The sequence below is a fragment of the Triturus cristatus genome, chromosome 6 (genome assembly GCF_964204655.1).
Source record: "Triturus cristatus chromosome 6, aTriCri1.1, whole genome shotgun sequence".
Taxonomy (NCBI): domain Eukaryota; kingdom Metazoa; phylum Chordata; class Amphibia; order Caudata; family Salamandridae; genus Triturus; species Triturus cristatus.
Genome location: NC_140589.1, coordinates 710,131,053 through 710,147,784, shown reverse-complemented (window position 1 = coordinate 710,147,784; position 16,732 = coordinate 710,131,053). Strand labels below are relative to the sequence as shown.

Here is a 16,732-nt window from a genome sequence, read left to right as displayed (position 1 = left end):
CCTGGGTAACTTCAGGGTAAGAAAAGAGGAGGAAGTGATGGCATTGATCTGAATTTTGAACGAAAGATTTGTGTCAAATAGAAGTCCTAAATTCTTAACTTTCATTGCTGGTGTAGGTAAGGTGCCCAGGTGCCCTATATACCTGACCTGTCAGACCCAATTAATTTCTGCAAGGGAAGTCTCAATTTCTTTTTCTCAATGAGCTTTGGTTTAGACTAGAGTTTGTATTTTGTTAATTCTAATGAGTTTGTTGAACTTTGAGGCTGAGAATTGGCCAGATGGGATGTGGTCATGCCCGGGCCACTCTTGTGGAGAAAGCTATGTCCAGCCTGATCAGTAAGGAAAGTTCACTTTCAAATGGTGCCCATCACGTTCTTGCCAGTCTGTTGGTGCCTCAGCTTTCTTAGGTCATGAAGATGGCTTTCTTCAATAAACTACAGCCAATTCTCTTGGAGTGGATGGGTGTTTCTCTTGTACAGCCAGTTTCGTTCCTTTTTCTTTCAACAATGAAGAATCCTTTTAGGTAAGTTGTTTACTCTGGCCTAGAAAACAACACATGAATCAATTAAATATGCATTGATTTATCAAAGAAAGATTTTGTTCCTGAATTAACTTTATTAATTATATTTAACTTAGTATAAATGCTACACAAATGACATCCCCCTGCCATTGGCAAACTTCATGGTTAAGTCAAGTGGTGTGTGATTTGAAACATGGAGATCCCCAATAGAAGACATTAATGCAGTCCTTGTCGTATTCTTCGTAGTTTGCATGAGACGCATGGACTGCTGAATAAAACCTTCTTGACTTCTCTGTGTATCCAAACAATATGAATAGGGTACTAGTAAAATGTTTGTATGCATTTATAATAAAAAAAAGATTCGCTAAAGGGAAGTAAGCAAAAGTATTTTTCATAATAATGTTGTGCTTGTATTTAAATGATATCTAATTGATTGAAAAGCAAAATAACCAGTGATAACAGAAAAATATTGCAAATAATTAATAAAGTACACTAAGAAGTTTAAAAGACCATAATTCGCCTTTAACCTTTTATTCAAAGTTAGAAGCATTATTAGCAGTTAAATATCAATATGAACTAGCAAAACGCAGCATCCAGCTGGGCAACACCATCAGAAAGTGAACTCAAAGGCTAGCCTGAAATTAAATGTGTTTCTGTGGCCCAACGCGTATTACCCTGAGTTAAACGTTTCCACGGTCTCCCCATCACCACCTTCAATGTATTTCTGTCTTGCAGTCATACTCTATTTTAGCTCTTTCTCTCCATGTAAACTCTTGGTTAATTTCTACTGAGGTCTTTCAACCAAAGTTTTAAAACTCTCTCTAGTTCCCCATTTCTGCCCCCTCCCCTGGTCTTTTCTCTACCATCAATCTTTACACAAGATAATTGGCTCAAACAAATTCTCTCTTCCTCGATTGTCCACCGTCAGCGCCTGCTGTTTCCCTCTTCCTCTATTTGCATTTTATATTCTGCTAGGTTCTTTTAGGTCACTGTTTCCGTCCCTCAATGCACTCGACTAACACTTTGTCTGAACCCTCATTATCTTACAGTCTAGTGCCTTCATTGGTAAGTAAGGGGTGGCCCTAAGGAGCCTTGGTTTTTCTGATGTACAGCACAAAGACACTTCACTGGTTATTAAAACCAATAAATTCAATAATACTGCCAGACATTTACGCAGAATTCCTAAAGAGTAGTCCCACTTTTTCCACAGGTTGCCAAGTGTGTGCACAGATTTTAGCTTCTGCTCATTTTAAACCTTAAGGGGCACTACATCTGGAATACATGGCACGCACACTTATGGTGATTACATTTTTAAATGAGATATTGTCTCTTCTGCAATCGCAATCCACATAGTAACTATAATTACAACGTTTTGAGACACATCTTGAAACTTTGAACCAAGTCCTCTCATCAAGCACCTAATATCAGATCTTCAAGTTAAAAGCCTTCCAAACATTAATGAACCTGTATAATTACAGCACTCTATTATATATGGGATAAAATACCTCCTATTGTACATTATAAGGATATTGGTAGCAACTGAGGAGTTCTGTGACCATATAGAGCAACAAGGCATAGAACTCAGAGGTGATTTGCAACCTCTTGTAACATTTTGCAGAGAGGATTTTATTCCTTATAATACATGGTCATTCCATCATCTTTCCACAAACTGCTGAAATCCTTGGTGACTTGCTCTTTCATTATAAATAGACAGTATGGCTGCAGACATGAACAATACAAGCAGAATCTGTAGTTTGAAAGGAAACACACCAAAAAGCATTTGAAAATGTGTTGAAAAAAACATTTGTATCAATTTAAAGTAAGTATTAAAGCAATGCTGTAGCTCCGAATATGCAGAAACATGCAGAGAGATTGTCTTTCCTGTAATTACCTATCGCATTCCAGGAATAAACATGGCACCTAATGCTCTCCTTTTTGCTGACTGCTATTCATTTGAAAACAATAGGAGAAGGAAAAGCCATTTCTCCTTTCCTTTTTTAAGTTGCACCTTTAATTATTTTCAGTGACCTTTCTTTCACATTGGGTGCTAGGAGGAGGCATTATGACGTAAAAGCTTACCTGAAAGAATTTATTACAGTTGAGAGGTTACATAATGTCGTTATTGTAGTTGACCAGAGACGTCACAACTCGACCGTAATAAGAAATCGGCAGCATACTTTATTAAGGGGTTGGATGCTTCCATGTACTATGCATATAACAATTCCAGTCCAGGACCTTCATAACCTGGACACTGCCAGAATCGCGCCACCAAATATTAAAATATTAAGGATTTAGTTCTACTCTTTTTCTTTCCAGTCTCTTAAAAGACCCACAGTCATATAACTGATGCAACCTGGCTGTGAGTGGAATGAAGCAAAGATCGCATCCCTTTGAAAGTTTGGGGTACATCCCCGCTCCAAGAACAATAACTTGATTACTGTATAGTAATTCATCACCGTTTGTAATTGCTATTCATAACAAGTGTTAATATTACCCAATGTAATGATACTCAGTTTATTGCCATTGGAAGGACACAGGGCTTTGCCAAGATTCGAACTTGTTAGTTGTAAGTAAATGCATAAGTCAACTTGAAGATTTTAACTCAGTTAGCCATCCCTACCTCCAGGCCAAATAAAATACCCCCATGAGTGACCCAACAAAAAGTGGAAAAGGAACTAAAGTTGCCCCTCTTCTAGCTGTTTGTGTTGTGCCTACTAGTGCTGCCGGATCGTTTCCAGACCTCAATTAGTGCTTGATATTTGTAAATGTGGCATGATTTGTGTTTTCCATTTTAGGGCTGATTTTGCTTAATGTCAATGTTTGAGTTTACACGTTGGTGCCTATGGTGTGCCACATCAACACCACGACAAGAACACGCGTATTTCGATAAGGTTCAGAAGAGTAGGCTGCCCAGGCAGTGGGCAGCAAGCAGGCATTGTTAGGTCTCGCCTGACCCAGCGCATGCGCTGGTCTGGCTAGACTTATTGAGAGGGCTCCAAAAAGTGCTACCAGGCCAGCCTAGAGCTACAGTGCATGTGCGCGGGGGCGCGCGCCGCACTTTACCGCGATGGCTTTCACATTCGCGGCCGCACAGCCGCTTTGATGTTTGATCATGATCGCGATCACTTTCACTTTCGTGGCCCCACGGCCGCTTGGCATAGCCAATAGGTCTCGCTTTTGGGACCTTATAAGTATTTAGTTATGCAACTGTTGCATGGCTAAACACTTATAAGGTCCCAAAGGCGAGACCTATTGGCTATGCCAATGCTTGTTTTTGTTTTTATCCCCCGGTCCTGTTTCTGATGTCCGCCCGCTCGCCCCGCAGAACATAGCTGCAGTGCGCCTTCTAGTCTCCAAGATCCTCTGTATGTGACCTTCATCGGTGTCTTGTGGCTCTCAGAGTCCGATGGGGTCACGTGCATTACCAAGAGCACAACATGAACCCAGTTCAGAAAGAAACTCGATGCATCTCAGCTGGTGATGACAAACGGTAACAGGGCAACCGTAACTGTTACCTCCATCAGCAAAAGTTTTATTAATAAGGTCACAATGAATTGCGTGTTGTTATCTAAGCCTTTCCAAAGCCAGCTGGTGCTCCCTTTTTAACTCCCATCCACCCACTCCTCTGGGGAAAGGGATGAAGCACTGCCCCAGCACTGGACCCAGCAAGGGACTCCCACTCTATGGATTCCTCACCATCTACTGGTGTCTCTGCCCAGTCATTCTCTCCCTCCTGTGCAGACTCTTCTGGGCCACCGCCCTCCAGGGGTATGGACTGGGAACCCTCACTCTCAAAGTCCTCCCTAATCTCGGGGTCCTCCTCAGGGTCTCCCTCAGAATCACCACCCTCCTGGATCTCTGTTGGCGCCTCTGCAGGGAACTGTTTAGCATAGTATAGGGCCCTATGATAGTATTTTTCCCACCTGCCCTTTTGCCACATGAGCAGGATCTTTTGAAGGTGTGGTGGAGTTGTCGCACAACCGGATACTATCTTCCTCTTCCAGCAGAATCCCTCTAACTCCTCCATACTACATTCAAACAGATCATGTATGTTAAAGGCAGATTCCATTTTGGCAAGGCACTGAGACACAAGTGCAACACGGGGGACCTAGGCATAAGAGTTGCAACAGGAGTACACAATTCAAAAATGACACTTTTGAGGAGAATAAAAAAAATCTGGAGTAATCTCCAAACACGTGATTTGTCTAAATGCAGAGTTTGTAGTGCAACCATGCGTCACTGTGGTACTGCGCAAACGCAAGTCCTATCCTCACCGCTGACAACCAATGTTAAAAATGGGATTTCTGGTTGACTAGGGCAAGCGCCCAAGCCAGGCAGAAACCACTACTCTACTCAGGGCAAGGGTGTTACACACTGAAGATAACCCCTGCTCACCCCCTTGTTAGCTTGGCACAAGCAGTCAGTCCTATCCCTGAAGCAATGTGTAAAACTTTTGTGCAACACACTCACACGGCAGCGACACACTAGGCACACCACAAAAGAAACTCCACACAAGGCAATATACAAATAGCCTTTGTATTACTCCTAAAACACATAAGAGCATAATCACATATATATACACTGTTCCACCTGGTACTAGGTATCACTTTACAGGGGATTATATACATTACAGGGTCAATCGGGCCACTGTCATAACCATTAGAACCCACAAGTAGTGAAAATCACAACCAACCAGTATCTACTGGCCAGAGGCACTTAACATAAACACATTATTCATAAATCATATGAGGCATACATCCTAAATTAGACCCAGTGCACCACAGTAACACTGATAAGGTGCACACATCACCCCAGCCAAAACACAAGGTGAACACCAGACCAAATGGCCTGCTCCTCGGGGGCCCGTCTTGGGCTTCCCTGCAATGCCCTCTGTCCCACAAAGTCAGGGCTCCCTAATCTGCATGTCGCTTCCTTCTAGACACGGGGCTTCCACTAGCCCCCTAGCTGCAGACGCAGCTGAAACAATGCCACCAAAAGATCCACAAAGTAATCAGGGGTGCAACTCACCCTTGTCTCCTCTTGTTTGTGCTGCGGGGAGAATGTAGCTGCCCTCGATCGTGTGGCGCAGCTGCGATCAGGCCAGACATGTGGAGCAATTTCCCCCAGGGGGTTCCGTCAAGGTTTTGCCCTGGTTCTTCACTCTAGGGCGGCCCACAACCATGCGGTGCAACCACTCTGCAGCCAAAGGGGAAAACGAAACACGGGCCGTAGGGCACGGAGCAAAGCCTCGGTCGGCCCGCCCACGACCAGGCGTCCCTCGCCTGACTTCCTCTCTCTGGCCTACGAACTGAGTCTCCGGCGGCTTCCAGGCAACAAGCGGGGCTCTCCCTTTCCTCTCGAGAACCCCGCCCATGGTCAGGCACAGACTTGCCTGACTTCTGGTCTCTTCGTCGCTCGGACAATCCCCGGCCGGGATTCCCTGCCACATGTGTTCTTCTCGGCCACCACAGAGCGAGCCTCGTTCTGGGCACTTGGGCTCCCAGAGCACGCTCCTAGAGCATGCTCTGCAGCACAGCTCCAAACAATGCCAGTAAGGAGCAGCAACACCCTCCACGTGCTGTTGCTGGGACCCTTGCATAGGGTCAAGAACCTAGCGCTCACCACGTTCTCTCTTTGAGGAACCAAGCGCCAGGCTTAGATGAAGCACAGCACTCCTGCAGACTTTCTTCCTTGTAGCAGAAAATACAATTAAGGAACTTTCCAGTTCTTCTCCTGGAGTCTTTTGGGTCCCTGAGACTCCCACCAGGATGCCAGCACGCAGGGCCTCCCAGCAGAAGGCAGCAACTGGTTCCCACGGCAGTTCCTCCTGGCAGAGTGCTCTCCCCCCCCCCCCCCCCAAGTCAGTTCCAAGCAGGTCCTACTTACATGGGGTCACAGCCCCAATACTTATACCACCTATGTTCTAAGGCTCTGTGCCCGGTCCAAACCAGTTCTGGGGGGCACTTACACATCTCTTTTCAGTTGCACAACAACCCTCATTGTTAGTGTAGGCTCTGGCCCCAGACACACCACTGGGGGCAGAGCCAACATTGTGTAAGGCAGGCACAGTCCTATTCAGGCCCAGGTGCTATTCCTCCCACTACTCCAAATGCAGATTGGCCTATTCAGCCTAGCGCTGACTCACCCAGCCCCTCTGGAGCAACTGCACCCCCCAGCCCCTGTCATCCGAGCCAGACATGCAATACACAACAGGCAGGCACACAGAAATGCCCACTTCTAAAAGTGGCATTTCTAAAATAGTGATAATAAATCTGCGAACACCATTACGCAGCATTTGTTACCACTATTCCAAAGATACCAAACTTGACCACGCTACTCCTCTCCTGTCAGGAATTACCACTGAAACACATATCAGGGAATCCCCAATGTATTCCTATGAGAAGGCAACCTCACGGTAGTAAGAAACCAAAATGGCTGTTTGTCACTACCAGGACATGCCACACAGTTAAGGCCCATGTCCTACCTTTTACCCACAGGGCACCCTGCCCATAGGGCTAGCTAGGGCCTACTTTAGGGGTGACTGATATGTAATAAAAGGGTAGGCACAGACATGACAACCACTTTATGTGCCAGGACACAGCGGCAGTAAACTGCACACTCAGGCCCTGCAATGGCAGAGGCCTGACACAGGTTTGAAAGGCTACTTTGGTGGGTGGCGCAAGCAGCACTGCAAGCCCACCAGTAGCACTTGATTTACTGCCCCCCGGGTATATGAGATACCACTTTACAAGGGATTGATAGGTAAATTAAATACGCCAAACAGGTGTAGACCAATCTTACCATGTTTACCATAGAGAGCACATGCACTTTACACTGGACAGCAGTGATAAAGTGCCCAGAGTCCTAACCACCAACATTGATGCATTACGACAAACCTAACATACGTGTAATTTGAGCATAGTGTAATATACACAAAAAATAGGTCACAAATGTACCTCAGTATCATGCAGCCTGGCATCTACCTAATTTCCAAAATTCGTACATTGCACATGGATTGCCCTAGAATATATGTGAATTAGCAAAACGGTGCAACTAGGCAGGCACATCTACGTATCTGATTTTTTTTCTCTGTTTTCAAATCGGGCAAATTGGGTTAGATTCATGAAAACATGACTGGATATTTGACAGCACGCTCCTTGCAAACGTGCAGCCACGTTTACAGGGTTTGCAAGATTAATTTGACCATTAATAGTTTCCGTTAGAGGAATACAACTTTCGCATCCCTGCAACCTACTTTCAGCTGCAGTGCTGCTGTATCCGTTCAGAGCGCCTGGCAACTTCCTACTCCTGCTACCGAGCTGCTACTGAAGTACAATTTCAGCTTGCCGAGCTCCTTTGACAAAGCCAATAGGTCTGCCTTATACATGAAAAGCAATCACGACCCATGGGAATTGCCAATGTTTGTTATTTAAGGCATGGTACAGAAGAGAACTGACTCTGTGAAAGAGGCAGTGTGTTTAACCTTATCAACAAAGATTTGACAGACCAAATATCTTTTGTCCAACTATTTATTTATAAGAGAAATATTATATTTCTATGATTGCAAAAGTAGACATTTTTAAAGCCAAAACAGCACAGATTTTTTTCATGAACCGACCCGTGCATCTTCTGCAAGGTATTTCTGATGATTCGGTGGTCCATGAAGGGATTCCACAAATTAATGATTTAATGTTCTTTCTTTTATGAAATCCAGTGACATCATTCACCTCCACTGATTAACAATTTGGGAAATGTATCTGTTCGGGCAGGACACTGGTATACATTTTCATGTACACTAGGTGGAGATTATTTGTCAGCCTATGCATAGGCATACTGCTAGAAACACCAAGTAATATTAATTACATAAAGTAATGTAGAACTTTTCTTAAAAATAGTTTATTGTGTTTTTTTGTCACTATACAAATCACATATGTCATATATGACATTTGCAACAAGCTATACATGGCCTTTTGTTCAGTTATGTATTCAACATTATGGTTACAAAAAACTAATTAATTTACCTAATAGAAAAAAAAACTTAGGGAGGTAGTGAACTCAGATTTTGAAATATCATAATATTGATTGCAAACTTACAGAACGTTTTCGCACCAGACACAGACTCATGCTAGGAGGCCGCAATTGCTATTCCGCTTCTAGTTACCCGAATATAGTTCACCAGGGTTTGCAAACTCTTCATGTGTTCTATGTGAGTCGCAAGAATGTTTCTTCTTTGGCCTGCTCCCACTTTTAGAGTTCAGACTTCCATTTTGATACATATCCTGGGCATGCATGGATTTCAGTTTGATGGCTATTACCCTTTTCGCAAAGACCATTGCCAAATCTATGACCTTGTCATAATATTTATTTGTCTTGGTCTAGGTATGAGCCCTAATAGGCATGTTTTGGGTTTGAGGAGGTTCTAGTTCCCCGTCAGATTAGGAATCCTTCCTCCAGTAAAGCTGAACCACTGGACATAGACAGCCAGACAGTGTGATAAAAGGTGGCCTTATCAGCCTTACACCAATATCCTCTTGTTAATAATAGACAAAGAAGGACCCCAGCAGCACCTTCTTCTTAAATGATTACTTAAGCGAGGTTTGTACTATCCAGGTCTGTTCCGAGGGCTTCATCATAAAATTGCCTTACTTTATTTTAGGATTTATGTTTTTGATATTTTTGATCTAGTCCTCCTCCCACTAAAAATAATCTGGTCAGTCAAATTTAGAATATACACTAAGAAAAGCTATAGCTCGTTAGTTAAGCTTGTTTCATTATGATGTTTTTTGTGTTGGACATGTGTTTGTTACTCCCAGGTGAAAATTGTTGTCTCTGTTACTGAGATCTTCCACAAAGTGCATGTTGATACTGTTAAATTGGAATGTCATGAACCTTTTTTTATTCATAGTGCTTAGATACTGCAAAACTACTGAATGAAGTGCTTTAAAAAAAGGCATTGATTTCATTTTCCATTGATCAGTGTGAGCTAAGTAGACTTGTGTCTTGTTAAATGAGATATTGTACAAACTATTTTCTTTCCTTCAGCCAATAGCAGGCCGCAATCCGAAAAGCTAACTAGATATTCCTTTCAGGCAACGAATGAGCAACTCTTAGTGCAGTAATGTGGAAAGAATTTCCATGGATACAGAGAAAAATATGTACCACGTGTCTTTTTCTGTGTAGTTTCAGCCATCGTATGTCCCACTATTCTGTAAGAGGACAAATTATTGCATACTGCAATAGCTTGAAGGCTCTGCTGGAGGACTTCCCCACCATCAGAAACACCAATTTCATGATTGGGCAGCCCCAAGAGAAGAGAGGAGAAAAGGAATCCAAAGAAGGGCTCCAGGCAGATCCCAGGTGGGTGCTCAGAAATGACTTCTTAATCAACAGGTATAACGACGTATTTGGCAGCATATCCCGCTACATTCACATCAAAGGAATGTGTGTGAATTGTATCATATGCTTGCAAATGACAACCTGTTTAGACAGCTGGCATCTGGATGCTGACATTTAACAGCAGAACATGTACAACACGGGTAGTAACAATCCACATTTCCTCACAGTGTTCAGTCAAAGTGCCTCATTTTTTCAATTTGAAAAGCCATTTGTTAAAAGCAAGAGGGTGGACACTGTTCATGTCTAGCCAAACAGCGGTCTGGCTGCCGATACTATCATCAATCAATCAATCATGGTTGGTAAAGCAGAACTACTCACCCGTGAGGGTCTCTAGGCGCTTGGAGAGGGTGGGGGGGAGCTTCCTTCAGTGCTGGGGTCATCCGAAGAGCCAGGTCTTGAGGGCCTTCTTAAACTGGGGCAATGTGGAAGATATCTGGAGGGGGAGGGTGTTACAGGCTTTGGCGGTGGGGTTGGAGAAGGGCTTTCCTCCCGTTCTGGTCTTGTTGTTATGTAAGACGGTGGCCAGAGAGAGTTGGGCTGAACGGAGGTCTCTTTTGGGTGCATGGAAGGAGTAGCAGCTGTTAAGGTATGTGAGTCTGGTGTTGTGAAGGGCCTTGTATACCATCAACTGAGAAATGGTTTCAATAAAACAGGCAATTGGATAAGTCAATACTCTACAAATACTTAGTTGAGTAAACAGAGAGTGGGGATCATGGTTTATTGTTGCAGCCCAATGTTCACCACATCAGCCCTCGAGGCAGTTCCTGGTGTTTTGTTGGTGAGCATATGTATGGTGTTGGGTGTTGTGGAGCTGCTTTGCGTGACTCCTGGGCGTTTTCATGTCAGCCCAGGAGCGGTAGAGCTGGGACAGTCCCAAGGCCTGGCTGTTTGTGTTCACTCTGTGGGAGGTGGGGCCTGTAGGTGGTGATGGGAATCAGAAGCAGATTCAGTCTCTCTTGGGAAGGTAGTACAGTGATGAAGGTTTATGAAATTATGTAGAAAGAGAATTTCTTGACTACTTGCATATGCAGCAATTTTTGTATTTCCCTAACCACTATGGTATTGTTTATAATTCCTGTTATCCCATTTCAAGATGGGTGTCCTACATTTCCTGGCTCGCATTTCACCTTACATTTCCTCCACTATAGTGCCTCTTTGTTGTAAGGATATAGTGTTGCGATGCTTCATTCCCACTCTTGCTTAGTATTTTTGTCCTTATAACTTTGACCCCTTTTTCATTCCTCAAAACTTCTTGTCTCCTACTTCTGCAATAGAGTTGTCAATTTTGATTGTACTCTTTTGTGTGATTGCAAACCTTACTTAAATGTTTTCTGGCTGTTTTATTACGTCATTTGCATGTGTGTCCAGCTGTGTAACTTCTACCTGTAAACACTGTTTAGCATTGCACCTTTTGCAGTGCTTGCTAGCAAAGTGGCTTCAGAGCAGAGTCACACTTTTCTCAGATATTAGAAGAAAATAGTAAAGGAGCGACCATGATGAGGCTCAGCCACTGAACAAATTGTCAGAAATGGGTTCTTAATTTGGGAAGGGGTAACCGTACCAACTCAAAGAATGTCCTCTGGTTAGGTTGAAACACAGTTCTGAAAGAATACGTGCTCAACTCCTGATAGCAATTGCACAAGCAGCAGGCAATTACCAGAGAAGTGTGTACCAAGTTTAAGCACTACCAACAATTCTAAAATAAAGAACTCAACACACTAAAATTTCCAAACTAATTTTGAAACATGGAAAAACCATTAGTGAGTAAAAAGATGTCAAGAATAAGATCGTACAAATATGATAAGGGAAGCAGATATGCTATTCACAAATGGCTGGGCTGTAGGAGCAATTTTAGGTTGACCTTGAACAAGCGGAGGCCGAATACACGAAGAAAGATTATCCCTGTCAATGATTTTACCATCTAACTTAGGGCCATATGTATCATTCCAAATTGCAATCGCAAATGCCGAAATTCGCAAAATGTCGGCGTTTGCGATCGCAATTTGGCTCAGTGGTATGTATTAAAGAAAAACTGCCTCGCAAAATAAGGAATGACAAAATTTGAGATTCATTATTTTGTGATTGCATTTAAGGAATCGTAAATTTCTATTCCTTAAATGCAATGTAAGAAGCACAGAAAAAGTGCAATTTGGCCTTAAGGAATCAAGTTGGTGGTAATTTGCGAGTTCTCTGAGAAATGCACTTTTTTGCATTTTTCAAAGTGCCATGTGGCGCACATACATGCCCTAAGGGCATGTATGTGTGCCACATGTGCACACATGCACATTTCAGGGATGCAACAGGCTGTCCTTTTGACACCCTGGCACCCTTGAAATTGCATTCTCAATTTGCGATTCTCTAATTGAGAATCGCAAATTGATTCCTATGGGCCTTAGGCCCATAGGAATGAATGGGGAGGTATTCCTTAATTACGAATCACAATTTGCAATTCGCAATTAAGGAATATGTAGGATTCGCAAAATTATTTGCAAATCCTACATACATAGCGTTTTGCGATTCTCAAATAGCGATTCGCAAAAAATCGCTATTTGAGAATCGCAAAAGACCATTTTGATACATATGGCCCTTAGTCTTTTTTGTAGAAGTTGAAATCTTCCAGTGTAGTAAGGTTCAAGGTTGAGGTCGGCGAGGGTCCCTTGAAGTCAAATACATTGTCATCAAGCTCCCACTGAAACGGTTGGTGTAGGCACCAAAAGCTCTGAATAGGACAAACCTGGATTTCATCGTCTGCGAGGTAGCTCCACGGGTCAGATAAATTTACTGCCTCGCTCCAGTCCAAAGATTTATCTTTGGGCTTAGGGATTTTTCTGGAAGTCAAAATCCTCCAGCCCGGCAAGCCTGGAAGCTTTATGTGTGGTGGGCTCTATGAGGTTACGTCCCTTCGCTACGAGGTCCCTCAAACAGTTTTCAGAGCAGCAAATAACTCCAAGCAGGACAAACCTGGATTTTTTGCCGCCTTGGATGCAACCTTCCTAGGCACACTTCAGCAAATTGTCCGGGTCCTCCAAAGATTGAAAAAATAACAAATTCCCAACTTTTTCATAGTTCTGAATAAGTTTCTCCTGGTCAATCCTACTCCCCCAGCTCCTCAGGGTAGGCTTCTAGATACCAGGTCTCTCTCCGGCCATTTCTTCTTCAGGGTCCAGTTTCAGTGGTCTGCTGGGCCTTCTTGGTTTCTGGCTTCTTTACACTGTTTGTGTCCCTGAAGAAGGAAAACGGGTGGTTAGCACTTGACCATTTGGGGGCAGTTCCAGTCTCTGGTTGTTAGGAGTCCATGCAACCTTTTGTTAGTCCTCTTCTTCCAGCAAGAGTTAGGAGTCGTGTTCCAGAAAGGCTTTCGATTTCAGTTGGAGTCTTGCCAGGTTGGGGAATGTTCTGAGAAGGTGATGGTAGAGGTGCCAGATTTATCCTGTGCACTAGTCAATGATTGTATAATTTATATCTCCAATCCTAACTATTTGTTTGCAGTACCCCAACCTCCTTTTCTAGCACTTCCTCTTTGTTTACTGCAAAATTACCCAAGAGCCTCTGTTACGAGATGGCGAAACGTAGCTGCCATCAGTCACTACTCTATTCAGATGAACTCTTCTCCTACCTGACAGGGTCAGGTCTGATTTCCCCTCCTACTGTGACTGAAGTCTGGCTGTCTGGGAGGACCCGGGAAAAGAATAGGAAAAGCCTTCCTTGTCATCTCCAAGTCGAAAGAGGTTGTGATAAAATTGCCCTTTGGTCTTCCATCATTTCCTGGCCACTCCTACATAGCTAATCTCTGCTAATTGGCCAGCAGCTTCTATTCATTTCCCCTTCTTGGGTTCCATTGTCCTATTAGCTAGGGTTGTTTACTGTCCCAGTCAAAGATGTATATTTCAGCTCTCAAGGCAGGATGAGAGGTACACCTTGTTTTAAGACAATCTAGTCAAGGAGCCTGAGGTACATTCTTATAAATGTACTTTTCTGCTTAAGTCATAAGCAGGAAATGATTTTCAAAATGTTTTGTAGCCTTATCTTAATTAGAGAGAGACAATTAAGATATTAATCCAATATAAATAGATTTAGGAAATGTCTACAAAGTCTACAAAGTGAACTGGGGGCGCGGCCACACAAGCGACAAGATGGCTGCTTGCTGTTGAATCTCTGCCAGACGCCCCAGCTCTCTTGCTTTTTCCCCCATATTTGCAGCGGCTACTTCCGACTAAAGTGCAGCATCGATGCGCTGAGACGCTCCTGGTCATGAGGATGACATTTCTAGCCGGAGAATCCACTTCCCATCACAAAACACTGAGTGCCACGAGACCCAGCGGTGACTGTGCTGCAGAGAGCGACGGCCCGGCTCTGGAGTTGTGAGGCGGAGGTAAGCCCACAGGCCATCGCTGGCTCGAGGTGAGGGGGGCCCATGGTGGCGGTGGTCGGTTCGGGCGCAGGCCACGGTGGCGAGGCCTCCCCTGACTGACCAGAGGTTTGGCTGGGTCGCAGGTAGTTTTGGCTGCGCCAGCCCCCAAGACCTGCGCCTGCCGTTTTCTCAGAAGCCAGATGGGGACAGGGCCCATGCTGTGTCAGGGAGCATCCGATCGGGCGCAAGCAGACGCGGGCAGAATGTGGGAGGCCGGACTGGGGTCTGCCCCTGCGCTAGGCCCTTCCGCCATTGCAGTGTGGCTTCACCACTCTTGGGCCCAGAACACCGTGGTACTGCGGATTTGTTGCCTGTCTGCCGCGTGAGGCCTGCTGTGGCCGATGCTGCTTCCATACATGCCGGTACGGGGGCACTGGAGGTCCCCTTCCCCAATTGGCAGCTCGCCTTGACTGCCATCTGCTGTCGCTCATAAGTGCCGCATCTCTACTTAGACCTGCATGGGCCTCAGGCTGTTGTGCTCCTGATCCTGCGGATGCGGGGGCCTAGAACCCATGGCCATCTGGCCTCCTTTCGGACCTGCATCACTACAGTGGAGAATCGTGGGGCGGCTTGACCTGTTTTCTTTCTCTATCCCTGCCTGGGACATGAGTTACACGCCTTTGGGGCCCGACACCCGCTACTTCGTGCTATAGAGGGCCTGCTGTGTGGAATACTCCGCAGACTCCCATCCGCTCCATTGCCCCGGAGTCTGTTGGATAACAGCTTGGGTGAATTGACCACCTTGTTCATCTTGTTAGACGCTGACTCCCCCACGATTGCTCTGGCAAAACGGCCCCACGGCATGGGCCGCAAAGACCCCGAGCAAAAGACCCTTCCCTTCGGAAAGGTCGTGGGCAGGGCCCCTGGGAACAGTGCTAGTATGGCGGAAGGAGCTCATGGCTCCAAACACACTGATGACCCTCCATCCCTTTCTGCGGCGGTGCTGCATGAAATGAGGGCTGGTTTTAAAGCCCTGGACAGCCGCTTTGACGTGCTAGACAAAAACCTGGCAGACTTGGGCTCTAAAATTCAGACACATGATTGGCGCCTGGATGTGGCAGAGGACCGCATCTCTGACATAGAAGACGGAACGGCACAATCCCGCAAAAGACTGGAACGCATTGAGCGCATCCTCGAAGAAGTGGCACTCAAAAATGAAGACATTGAAGCGCGCAGTAGACGCAATAACATTTTAATTCTAGGCGTTCCGGAATCCACGTCCACTGGACGCATGGACCTTTTTGACGAGACTCTCTCATGTGATTTGTTTGGGAGGGAGTCATTCACCCCTCGGTTTGTGATAGAACGTGCATATCGCTCCTTGAGCCCCAGGCCTAATCCGGGCTGCCCCCCTAGACCTATAATAGCACGCATTATCAATTTTCGTGACCGCGACTCTGCCTTGCCCCTTGCTAAAGAACGTGGAGACATTACTTGGCAGTACTCTAAACTTTCCTTCTACCCAGACTTTACAGTAATGGTACAGGACGCTCGACGGAAGTGCAATGGCGTCAAGGCCACCCTCCGTAATCTGGGTTAGAAATATGGCATGTTGTACCCTGCCAGGCTACGGGTGGATTTTGGGGGCAGGTCATGCATATTCAACACTCCTACAGACACGCAAGAATTTTGTCATACATACAAACAGAACACCAACAGGTCTGGGACGACGAGGGGAGAGCCATCACCCCCCCACAGTGGCTCAGACGCAAGTATCGAACTCTTTTCTAACCCCGGCACTATATGATTTTGCTGCACTGTTCCTTATTTGTTTATCATATGTTTATTCGGGAGTATAAGCCATAACTACACCTGTAATATGACTCATAGCTGGTTGTCTGTCGTGGCGTTGCTACACCCAGTGGTGTACACCTTTGCAATTGTTTTGGTTATTGAGATTGTACCGTTCTTAGGCATTTCAGTGTGAAGACTATTGATGCTACATGTTCTATTTGCTGACATGGTATTGCCTCGCTTGGAGCGGAGTGAGGTTGGGTGGGAGGTGGAGGGGGGGTCGTTTTTCATTGTTGCATTATTTCTATTTGTTTACAGCATTGGTTACTGTCACTATATTCATCAGTTATGGCTGCTTGTCTATACTAAGATCTGGCCAACAGATACCCGATGGCTAGGTTAGGTAACGTTAAAGGCCCTTCTGGCCTCTCTTTATTGACTTGGAATGTTAGGGGCCTTAATGACAATCGGAAACGGAAGCAGGTAGTTCACTATTTGCTAAGACATAATGTTTACATTGTCTACCTGCAGGAAACGCATCTTCCCAAATCGGATTCCTCCCATTTTGCTGCCAACTGGGGTGCTCATAGGTATTTCGCTAACTACAATAACTATGCTAGAGGCACTGCCATCCTTATCCACAAACGGGTTCCTTTCAGCCTCAGTTCGGT

General features: G+C 45.0%; 1 protein-coding gene across 1 annotated transcript in view; it reads left to right on the top strand.

Moving 5' to 3' along the window:
• LOC146817750 (uncharacterized) overlaps positions 1-16,732 on the top strand; it is a 746,064-nt gene that overhangs the window by 367,024 nt on the left and 362,308 nt on the right. Inside the window, exon 28 of the mRNA XM_085609232.1 lies at positions 9,701-9,877. Coding sequence (XP_085465358.1) covers positions 9,701-9,877 — 177 coding nt within the window. The remainder of the gene's footprint in view (positions 1-9,700; positions 9,878-16,732) is intronic.